General features: G+C 51.5%; 1 protein-coding gene across 1 annotated transcript; it reads left to right on the top strand.

Annotated features, from left to right (window-relative positions):
* Positions 1 to 5,504: 5,504 nt before the first annotated feature.
* On the top strand, positions 5,505 to 6,824 carry NPB (neuropeptide B). The gene is made up of 2 exons (XM_048490784.1): positions 5,505 to 5,907; positions 6,511 to 6,824. Exons 1-2 carry the CDS (start codon positions 5,614 to 5,616, stop codon positions 6,637 to 6,639), a joined length of 423 nt encoding a protein of 140 aa, XP_048346741.1. The 5' UTR covers positions 5,505 to 5,613; the 3' UTR covers positions 6,640 to 6,824.
* The last annotated feature ends 4,484 nt before the right edge of the window (positions 6,825 to 11,308 follow it).

Here is an 11,308-nt window from a genome sequence, read left to right as displayed (position 1 = left end):
GGGCCTTGGTTCTCGGGGCTGGTTTAGTATTCTCCTCCTTGGTCCTGGGCTGGGGAGAGGCCCGGGTAAGAGTTTCCCGACGGGCACTCGCTTCTCCAGTGAAAGCCCTCCTGGCATCGGGGGCATTTGGTCCGGGGCTTTCCTATGGGCCTTCGTCTCCCAGGGGAGAACCCCCCTCCGTCGGGATTGTAAGCCCCCCACCGGGTGACCTACAGTCCCTCCGGAAGTGTCCCCGCTTGCCGCAGTTGAAGCACTCGTCTTGGGGCTGCCCCCAGGTGGTGGAGAGTGCTGCGGCTAGGAGGCTGGCCTGATGGGCGGAAGATCCGATATCCTGGCAAGCCTTAAGCATGTCGGCCAGTTCGGGGTTCTTCCCTAAGCCCGTGATCGCCCTGCGGCACTCAGCAAAGGCGTTCTCTTTGGCGAGGCGCATGAGGAGCTCATGTTGGGCTGCATCGTTGTCAACTTGTCTCTGCAGGGCCTCTTGGAGCCTGTTCAGGAATTCAGCGTAAGGCTCCTGAGGCTTCTGCCGAACGTTGGAAAAGCTCTGGGTTGGCTGTCCGGCAGCGGGCACTCTTACAAACGGCAGGACGATCTGCGCGTCGGGAAGGGCGAAGCCTTTGCAGCCATAGAGCTGCGCGGCAGTATAGGCACCGCCAGAGGCTGCCCCTCTGCTTATGCATTGTTGGCAGTATTCGCTTTCCCAAACAACATATTGCGCAGGGTTCAAGAGCATGTGAAAAGTGGTTTTCCAGTCCTCCGGAACCATTACGTGATTCCGTATGACTGCTTCCAGCATGCCTCTCACATAGGGGCTGGTGATCCCCATGTCCCGTATTGCCTTGCGGAGCTCAGTGAGAACGTTATAGCCTATGGGGCGATACTCAAGCGACTTCGCTGAATGACGCCGTCCTCCCCGTGGTCAGTGTAGTGGGCTGGGCAGACGGCGAGGAGATCAGCATCGTCTTCCGTCAGGGTTTCCTTCCTCTGCAGATCGTGGGTAATACGCTCTGCTAGAGTTTTGAAACTCGTGCCATTACGTGGCATTGACGGAGGTGCGGTGGCTTTAGAAACGGGAGGAGGAAGCGGAGCAGAAGGCGGAGCAGAAGGAGGAGGCGGCAGGGCCGCGAGAGCACGAGCGGGAGAGTTTGAAACGGGAGAAGGACAGGCTTCCTGCTTAGTGGATAGAGAAACTTCCGGGCTTGAAATTGAAGGTGAAAGATCAAAAGGAGGGAGATCCATGGCAAAGACACCAGGGACCTGCAGGCTGATGGCGACATAACACTGTCTCCACGTCAGTAGCAGCGACATCGGCACGCGAGGCTCTCTGTGCAGAGTGCGCCCGATGTTTTCCCAGTCCTTAAGATTGAATGTCCCCCTTTCTGGGTACCATGGACATTGCCTATCAATCTCCTCAACCAATTCGTGCAGCTCCCCTCTCTTTACGGAGACCCTGCCGCGTTTCGCTAGCGCTTTCAGCTCGCTAACGTGCTTGTCAAAAGCCGTGCTTTTACAAGCGCCCATGCTTACCGGTGGTTCGTCAGATGAGAGAGTGTCCTGGAACGCGAATCCCTGGATGCGCCGATCCAGCGGATGGTCGGTACCGAGGGGGTGGGTCCCTGGATGCGCCAATCCAGCGGACGATCGGTACCGAGAAGCCCTTTTCCAGGCGACGGTAAGTCACGGCGGAGGTTCGAGGATTCCCGGGTTTCGGCACCAGCTTGTAGTCTTGCCCACGAGGCCCCAATGAAGAGACGAGACGTGGAGATTTCATCTGGTGGAGAGAGCCAGTGGCAGGAAACGTGGGATCCCGTGATCCTGGCAACTCTGCCGTGCGCTCACCCTTCACACCTTTTATTAGGGTTTCAATGGGGGCGTGTAAGGGGGTCAGGCAGGCGGGAGAACGGGAGGTCGGGAGATCATCATGTGATGCATGATCTCATTGGGCTGCTACGTGCGGGAGGGAGCATCCGTGTCTGGGTCTAATCTTCACCTGAGGGCAGGGGCCCTTTTGTCCCTTTGTATGGGACACCTGGTGACCGCGAGTCAGGCAGTTCATGACCCGTGACTCATGGGGGAGCGTGGGTTGGGGGAGCGTGTGCGCCCGGAAGGCCGTAGCCGGCACAGGCATACCTGGCGCTCCTTCTACGGTTCTGCTGGGTTCGTGGGCTCACCCCTACATCTCCCTGTTGCGGGCAGGTAATCAGACCTTCAAATCACCGAAAGTCCATACCTGAGGCAGGTAAAATGTCTTTTTCCTGGCGCACTAGGCCATGAAGCTGTTTGTGTTCAACTGTCACCCTTAGAATGTTCGTGCAGCCTGTCTGTCTGTGGCCTGAGGGCTTGGTATGAGGGCTTAGAATGTTCGTGCAGATGGGCAGAGATGAGCAGTGAAAACAGTAAATAGGCAATACTGTTAGGTAATACGAGTGGAAGTGAAACACATACACACTTTGCTGTGTGACACGTCAGGTGGGGTTCCCCCCTCACATGCAGGTAACTTTCACTCTCTGTGCCTCACCCACTGCTACCACACAATACTCATCCAGCTCATCCTCACACACCTCACTCTGCCCTCCCGCACATCCAACCACCACTTACCCACTTCCTCACCCATATTCGCCACAGCTCTCTTTTACTAAAAACGAGCTGGAGTTTGCCTTTTTCTTCTAAGACAATCTGCGAGGTGGGGGCGAACCAACACTACTGGCTCCACTTCTTTTGCACATGGCCCTCTAAGAACCCAGGGAGCTGGCCTCGATCTGAGCGCCTCACCACCCTGCCTCTGCTGCCTGACTGGGATAGCCTGCTTGCCCCAGTTCTGCCTTACCCAAGCCAGGACTGTGCGTGTCAACCAGCCTCATGGACAGCGGGATTCGAACTCTGGATAGTTCTGTTGTAGAATAAAAAGGGTTACCTTATACTAAAAAAAAAGACAGCACCCTATAACAATGTGCATTGAAAAGGGAAAGAGGGATTCTATTTGACCACCCCAAAAGGCTATGCTGGGGATCACTGGTCCTGCATGGACATTTGTGTGGGTTGCGGACTGTGATGAGGACAATTGCCACAGCAACGTGTGGCCGGGCCCGCTAGTACCCTATAATTATCCCTCACACACACACAAACGTTTAACTAAGTGAAACTGATCATATTGTAGTTTCTTGCTATTTGCAGATCCCTACTGAGTCACCTGCCAAAGTTTTCTATACAGCCAGCACTACCAAGGCATCTGAAATCTGGCAAGTTAATCTTTATGCATGGTCATGAATATTTCACATTGCACAGTTCCAATTACACATTCATCGATATCCCATTAAAATTAACAGGAGTTCAATACATACAAGGTTTTTTTGTGCAATAGCTTCATATAAGTGTCCTGCACCATATCCCCGACCCCACTGTAAAATATTCAGGGGTAGAAGTCTTTTTCCAGATGGGCTAGCTAGCCTTTCGCTCAAATAACAGCCTGCACAATTGGAAAACAGCACCAGAGGGCAGTAAAAAACACACTAGACTTTGATCCAGGTTCTTCACCTACTGCTGTGGGGTCTGCATGTACCTAATTCTACAAATTGCAACCCAAGATAAAATGCTCCATCCTTGTCTGCCTGCTTCTTCAGCAAGGGGGCAGTTTTCTGGACCATCAAGGGGTGGGGGGAACCAGGAAACAGAGATAGTGAGACAGGAAAACAACAGAACTGCATGATCCTGAAAAGCTGAGAAATTGATAAGATTCCCCCAAAAAAGCAGCAAATTCAAGATTGCTCAATTCTTTTTAACTATGTATATGTCATATATATAAAAGAACTTCAGAACACACACACATATAAAATGGCTGTGAGCCCCATTGGGGGTGGGAAGTAGGGTTTAAATGTCTAAATAATTTATCTTAGATTAACCAGCATGTACCTGGTCCTGGAGTTATAGTCATTAAAATGCATCTAAATAAGCTTGCATGGTGAAAAGATTTTGAAATTCTTTTAACTCTGTGCCGTCTTCCTCAACTTCATCTTGGCTAAATTGGCTCTCCTCAGGCTATGCTAGCAAGTGGACAACTTGGGTGGGGGGATTCATGGATGGGACATCTGCATGCTGACTTTGCCTTCATCACCAAGATGGGGTCTTGATTGTCACAACTTGATTGATCTTACTGACCTTGTCTGAAGGGTCCCTCCCAATCTGCCTCAGGCATAGGTGAAGCCTCCACCCTGACAGCCCTTTTGTTCACCATGATTGCATTTTGTACCTGCTGTTTTCTTTCCAGGAAGCCCCCTCCTCCACAATTCACTCAAAGCTGCAGATTCTCACTGTGAATTCCTGGACTCTACGATTATTTGATTTTTTTGTGTGTTTGCCAGCGTGTACAACTGTCACTGTTTTGTCAGCCAAAATTGTGCAGTTTTACCCTTCTGCTGGCTCAGAGCTTGCATCCTAGAATCAGCAAATCCTTGGGCAGTTCTGTCTAAAGGTCCCTACATGGAATCTCTGGGTCATCTAAACAGATTACCTACCCTAACCAGCTCACCAGACTGAGGATAGGCAAACTCTTTTTCTCTTAAAACCTCTGCTTTCCCAAACTTCAACCCACTCCCCTCTTCTCTAGCCATTCCCTGCTTCAGCCTCTGGCTTGATTCTCTTTCAGTTTCTCTTATTTTCATACACACATGCTGAAGAAAACTTTTTCAGTTCCCCTGCCCTCAATAAATTCTACACCTTGCTGAAAAAAAATCTGTTTATTTTGTGGTTACTGGTAGCTTATTAAGACGCACTGGGATCTTGCTTTGCCCTAGCCAGGTAAAAATCGCTAAATCGCATCTTTTGCACGCCCTAAGTGTTTCAATTTCCCCAGGTAATCAGGCTGGGGAAGCAGGAAGAGCTTTCTCTTTGACACTGAGCTTCGTTCTCGCAAGTTGGTTGCGGTTCTGAGTGCCCTGAACTCAATGTAGGGAGCCAAACGGTGTCTGAGAATACCCCTGAAACTCACCCCATGGGGTAATTGCTTAAAACGAAGCCAACCCATACTAAGCCCGTTGTATGAGAAGGCATCTGAAAAAACACCTCACGCGCTTCCTCGCCCTCCTCCCAACTGAGTCCTGACCCCAGAGACTTTTCAGAGCGGTCACAGAAACCCAGGGGGCAAGGGGGACGCCACGGCTAAACCTCTGGCCAAGTCACGGTGGACGGAGCGCTTGGGGGTGGCTGCCACTTTTGCTCGCTCCCGGCGGCAAGCCTGGCATCTCCTCGCTTTGGAAGGGATGTTCAAAACCGGGCATCCAATTTGGGGCATCCCTTCCAAAGCGTCCTATTGGCCTCAGAAACTGGCGTCCCAAAACTGCTCGCGGGAGCCACCTATGCGGCAGGTGAGCTTCCCGTCTAAGAAGCGTCTCCGCTCTCCCGCCTCGGGATCTTGCAGCGTCTCGGCTTCCAGCGGGGTGCCGCCGTCTCTTGCTGCTGCCCCCACCCCCGCCCGCTCGCTCGCTCGCTCGCTCCTGGGTGCTGGGGTGCTCGGCGAGGAGGCTGAGCCATGCCGCCCCCGCTCTCGCCTCCCCGATATAAACCGCAGCCGCCGGCCGGTGCCCAGACCGAGCCTGAGACGCGGCAGTCAAACACACCATGCGGGGACCCCCCACCCTGGCGCTCGCCTGCCTGGCCCTGGCCGCGCTGCTCTGCCCGCCCGCCCAGGCGTGGTACAAGCAAGCGGCCGGCCCCAGCTACTACTCGGTGGGCAGAGCCTCGGGGCTGCTGTCCGGCGTCCGCCGCTCGCCCTACATGCGCCGCTCGGACGACGGCGGCGGCGGCCCCGACAGCAGCAGCAGCAGCAGTAGCGCCGAGGCAGCCGCGCCCGCCGGACTCGCCGCCTTCCTGATGGCCGAGCCGCGCCAGGGCCCCGGCGGGCTCCGCAGCCTGGTGAGTGGCGGCCGCGACGGGCGGGGCAAGGTGGGGCAGCGCCCCCTGGGAGAGCGGAGGGCTCCGACCCGGGAAGGCGGGAACTGGGAAGAGTGCCGCTTGGAGCCGCACGTGGTCGGCTCGGAGTCTTCAAGAGGGGTGGAGGGGGTGTGTGGCTGGCTGCTTTAGTTCCGTGTCCCGGCAGGGGGTGGCTGCCGCTGCTGCTGCCCGGCGTTCGAGGTGGCGGGGCAGCCGCTGTGCCTTCTCTCCTGAAAAGTGCTCAGCTCCGCGTTGCAACAGAAAGAAAACGGCCAAGACTGACCCTTGCAAACTCGGGGCAGGGGAGCCGTCTGGCCCGCTCTTTCTCCTCGGGCAAGGGATTTGCCGGGCCGTCCCAGCCAGGCAGCCTCTCGACATAGCTCGGGAGATGGGGGCTGCCGCTGGAGACGGCCGGGGCGATCCTAGAGCGTGCTTATGGGGAAGGAAGCCCGATTGCTTTACTCTCTGTACAGTCAGCGAGCTGGCTTGGCCGAGGGAGCGGACGGAGAAAGCGCGGCTCTAGCGACGTCTCCCCCGTCCCAGTCCCCCAGCCCTCTCACCCTGGCTCTCTTCCCCCTCCGCCAGGCGGTGTGCGTGAAAGAAGTGGCTCCGGAGCTGCAGAGCTGCCAGCTGCTGCCCAGCGTGCCCAGCATCATCCAGTGCAAGGCCGATGTGACCGTCTCGCTGGACCCCGCGGACTGCGCCACCCCCTGAGAGCGAGGGAGGCAGGCTGCCCTGGAAACCCCGAGCGGAACACCCGGACCGGGCGAGGGGAAGAAAGGCAGGCAGGCAGAAGAAAGACGGGACGAATCTTTCTCCTGGAGCGATGGCGGGCAGGATGAGGGACATTCTTCATTTCCTCCCCTTCTGCATCCCATAATAAATGCGCCTTAAACCGCTCTTGTGTTCTTCTTTGTTTCCATAAAATGGCTTAAAGTGCTTTTCGGGGGGGGGGGGTCATCCCGCAGATAATCCAAGTCCCGCGATTTTTATTTTTATTATTTTTATTTTTTAAAACCTAAAATAAACCTAAGACTCTTACAGTACCCAATCCAAATCCCAACAAAGATGGCAGAACATTTTAGAAGGCTGTCAGATAGGATACGAATGCCCTAACTGAACAGGACTCCAGTGCTGCCCTTAAGATCCGTAAGATCTATTCCACAATAAACTTTTGCGAATAACGTTTGTTAGTCTTTCAGGTATCCTGTTTTGTCTGTGTGCCTGCATAGTGTTTCTTCCCCTGGTTGGCATATGGCTACAAACTCCCACGGCTACCGAAACGGAACTTCCAGCACAAGGTTTTGAAAAGTCAGAGGTCATTTAATCGGATCCAGTAGGCAGAAGGGGGTAGAAATGGTACAAACGGGACCGTTTGGAGCAAGATCCTGTCAAGGGATCTCTCCGAGTTGGTGAGGACGGCGCCCAACGGTTGATAATAGAGAAATAGAATGGAATCGGCATCAGATCTAATCCAGAAAGATGCAGGATGAAACCTGATAGAAAGGTCCGATTCCAAAAGGGATGGGGGGGGGGGGGGAGCTGAATAAATCCCAGATCAGCTCTTGCAGGTCGGATTCTGGGAAGTATTTCCCCCCACCCCCATCAGCCACAGAAGATGGACAGGTCCCCTCGCCGCTCTCTAAAGATTGCAAAGACATTTATTTGTCCATTTATTAGGGGTGCCTCTCCTTAAATAAAGACTATAGTGTTGCGTCTCCGCGCACAGGTCCTCGAAAGGAAGCCTCTGATTGAATTGGGCAGCACTTCCCTCCGGAGGAGTATGAGAAAATGCCTTCGCGGCTCTCAGTTGTTATTTGGAAGCCTGCAGTGCCCCTCTCCTCCTCCCCCGACCCATTCGCTAGAAAGCCGCCGCTCCTCATTCCCGTGACCGACCGACGCCCCCGGCTCCCCTCTCCCAAGCCCCAGTCGGCTGACACGTTCTGTTTCTGCCTTTCGCTGCCCGCCACGTGCAGAGCCTGGCAGAATCTGGATCACCCGCATGGGTCTCCCCTTTGATCCAGCACCCATTTCACAGGCGAGGAGACCCTGCAAGGTGTTGGAAGAAAGGGACTTCATGCTGTTTCCTGCCTCAACCCATAGAGGTTTTTTTTTACTAGATAGCCAGTGACTAGAAAGGGACCTAGGAATTTGTCACCTTTACTCTATCATGCTGGTCCTATCCTTTGATGTAGACTGTAGACTGATACTCAGAGGCTGATTCCGCATGGGCCAAAAACAGCAGTGTGAAAATGGTATGAAAACAGTATAAACCCTTTCACACCATTTTAAACCCACTTACACCATTTTCACACCATTTTCACATTGCTGTTTTTGGCCCATGCGGAATCAGCCTTAGGGAGTTCCTCCCTTCCTTCCACCTTCTTCTTGGATCTCCTCATCTTACTTTCACCATGCCTAGGGAGAGGATGTGTCTCCTGTGCATCCGTCTCCATCCAGCTAGAATAGGATAGTTAGTGAACCAATCTCTCCACACCTTTCTATCCAGAATGGAGTTCACTAATAAATACTCTTTTTAATCATTAGAAACTACAAAAGACCCTGACTTTCTTTTGTGCCTAAGCTCTCTCTCTCCGAAGCTCCCCCAAGGGATTGTCCAGGTAAGCTCCGCTGTGTTTTGCCTCTGTGCGCTCGATGTGCACACACGAGGTGTTGTTTCTCCCAACACAAGGCAGGACAGCTCCGCTCTGCGCAGTAGTGTAAGGGAGGCAGAGGCGACTGGAGCCAGTGTTGCCGTTAGCTCTCCTTTAAAGGGGCTCCTTTCCATTTTATCTTTGCTGAGAAGAAAGGACCAGAGTCCTTTTTATCTCTCTGCTCCGGTGCCAGACCAAAACCCTAACCCTTCCTTCAACAGTACAAGCACCCCATGGCCCACTCAGGAGCAAAAGTGAATGGTTCTCAGCCAGCCTGGTGTAGTGGTTAAGAGCAGGTGGATTCTAATCTGGAGGACCAATTTTGATTCCCCACTCCTCCACCTGGCAGAGTGGCAGAGGCTTATCTGGTGAACCAGATGTGTTTCTGCACTCCTACATTCCTGCTGGGTGACCTTGGGCTAGTCACTGTTGGTGCAGAACTTTCTCAACCCTACCTACCTCACAAAGTGTCTGTTGTGGGGAGAGGAAGGGAAAGGAGCTTGTAAGCCACCTTGAGTCTCCTTACAGGAGAGAAAGGTGGGGTATAAATCCAAACTACTCCTCCTACTCCTCTTCTTAGCTGTCTCCAAAACATGGGATGAGGTTCCTCTTGTTAAGAATGATGCTACATAGCCTACCAAAGGACTCTAGGGTTGCCTGCTGGGGGGCAGGGTGGAGCCATCCTAGACTGCTCTTATCCTTTTAACAGGACTTTCATATGCAGAATCAGCCAGGAAATATTTTTATAAATTAAAGTGGCTCATAAAGGGGCTGGTTCAAAAGATGGCAACTCCACAGATTTGGGGTGTTTTCTTGTTTTGTTTTTTTGCAGTGGTGGGGCTCTCCTATTTATCACCTTTTTACCTCACCGAGAAATTCTGCCCTCTGTTTTATTCCTCATAATCATCCCATGAAATAGCTTAGGCTGACAGACAGTGACTGGCCCAAATTCAATACAGTAAGCTTCTGGGCACCTTTCCCCCTCCCCATTTACTGGCCTGACATTCTAACCATTATATAACACCACCATTTCTCTTGTAAGCCTCCCCAGGCCCTTCTCCACGCAGCAAGCTCACAACAAACATTTCCCTGCTTTTTAGCAGTTGTGATGGCAGCTCCAGGGAGCTGCTGCCAGAAGTCACTTTCATCCAAGCACTATGAAAAAAAAACAAGATTTCTCTTTGCTCAATTTAAAACAGCTTTGCACTGCTGGACCTCCTGCAACCCCAGCATTTACTGGAAAAGGAGGCAGCAATCTTATGCATTCCCACACAGAAGTAAAATTAAACAGCAATCTTGTGGCACCTTTCACCAAACTATCCCAGCAGCCATTTTTGTGAATCAGAACTCACTTTATCATATGCATTGCAAGGGACACTCTGACTCACAACTGTTTACATTGAAATTAATTTTGTCAGAGGTCCTACTAGCCTCTGGTATCATTTTGCTACAGTAGACTAACACTGCTACCCCACCCCCTCCCCAGGTATACTTACATGGAAATGGCTTAGACTAAACTTTCAGGCTGTAAACAAATGCATTATCCCTTTCTAATCTATGCTCATTCAAAAGTGGATATTGGGTTTCAGTGAGGAGCCTGACATCAAATCTTCCCCAATAAAAAATATTAGGGAGATATGTGCTTTTCAAATAAGAGAAACAACTTTCTTTTTCTGTGCCAGAAATCCATTCCATGGGAAAATCATATCCCTGTCAAAACAGACTCCATGCCTTACTGGGCTGAAACTAGACGACGAGTCCTCACTCCTAGATTTCAGAGCAGATTGGAAGAGGGACTGCAACGATAACCACTCTCAGTTCTCCAGCTATTGTCTGTCTCGCCTTGGTTGACCACATCTCCTACCAAGTGTGTAGTTTAAAAGACAACTTTCAGAGCTCACCCACCCTCCATGAGTTATATCTGAGTTTGGATCAAATGGTGGAAATATGTTTCATTTTTAAAAAAACATAATTGAGTAACAACAAAACAGAACTACAAAAAGAAATTAAATCAAAATGTAAAAGCTCCCTGTCGAAACGCTAAGTAACTCCTTCGTGAGCAGTGCAAAACTAAAACCTCTACTCCCCCCAGCAGTTCTAGAGACAGTCACTGAAATATGACTGTCTGAATTACTGAAAAATAAATCAAGCCTAGCAAGAAGCACAAAACTATTACAAATATATGCAGAGAACAACCACTCCGATATTAAAATATGCAAAATGGAGATTAGCTCTCACTGGGCACAGTATCAGTAGCCGTAAGGTAGCAGAAACTTGGGAAGTGCTAATAATTTTAAAGTGCTACTAATGGTGCAGGGGTGGTCGTGGTTAAACATCTCCTCTCCTTTCCATGCAGCCCCAGTGTCAGGATGGTACCCTTTTATAACCTGGCTCTATAATGTCTAGTCTGATCTACCTAATCCATTTTGGCTCCCCCTTTAGTCATACAGTCTAAACTTTACACTAGTAAGTATGCAGTAAAAATCTGTGTACGCCTAAAACATGTGTTTTAAGAGTTGAGATTCCCGTTCTTTCAACCACACAGCAAGTTCCACCTGTTCAAAGCATGGCTGAGGTTAGACTAGAAGCCTTGGAATTAAAGGAGAATGGCTCAATGCCCACACTTTATAGTTATAGTTTGTGGGAAGGTCTCAGTCTTCCCTCCCTCCCTCTCACAAAATGGTTCCTCAAGAATTACAGGCACATATGGCAAATGTCCTCATTTAATC

The sequence above is a fragment of the Sphaerodactylus townsendi genome, linkage group LG03, assembly GCF_021028975.2.
Source record: "Sphaerodactylus townsendi isolate TG3544 linkage group LG03, MPM_Stown_v2.3, whole genome shotgun sequence".
In the NCBI taxonomy this organism is placed as follows: Eukaryota; Metazoa; Chordata; class Lepidosauria; order Squamata; family Sphaerodactylidae; genus Sphaerodactylus; species Sphaerodactylus townsendi.
The sequence above is the reverse complement of the archived record's forward strand: the minus strand, read 5'-3'. Positions and strand labels throughout refer to the sequence as shown.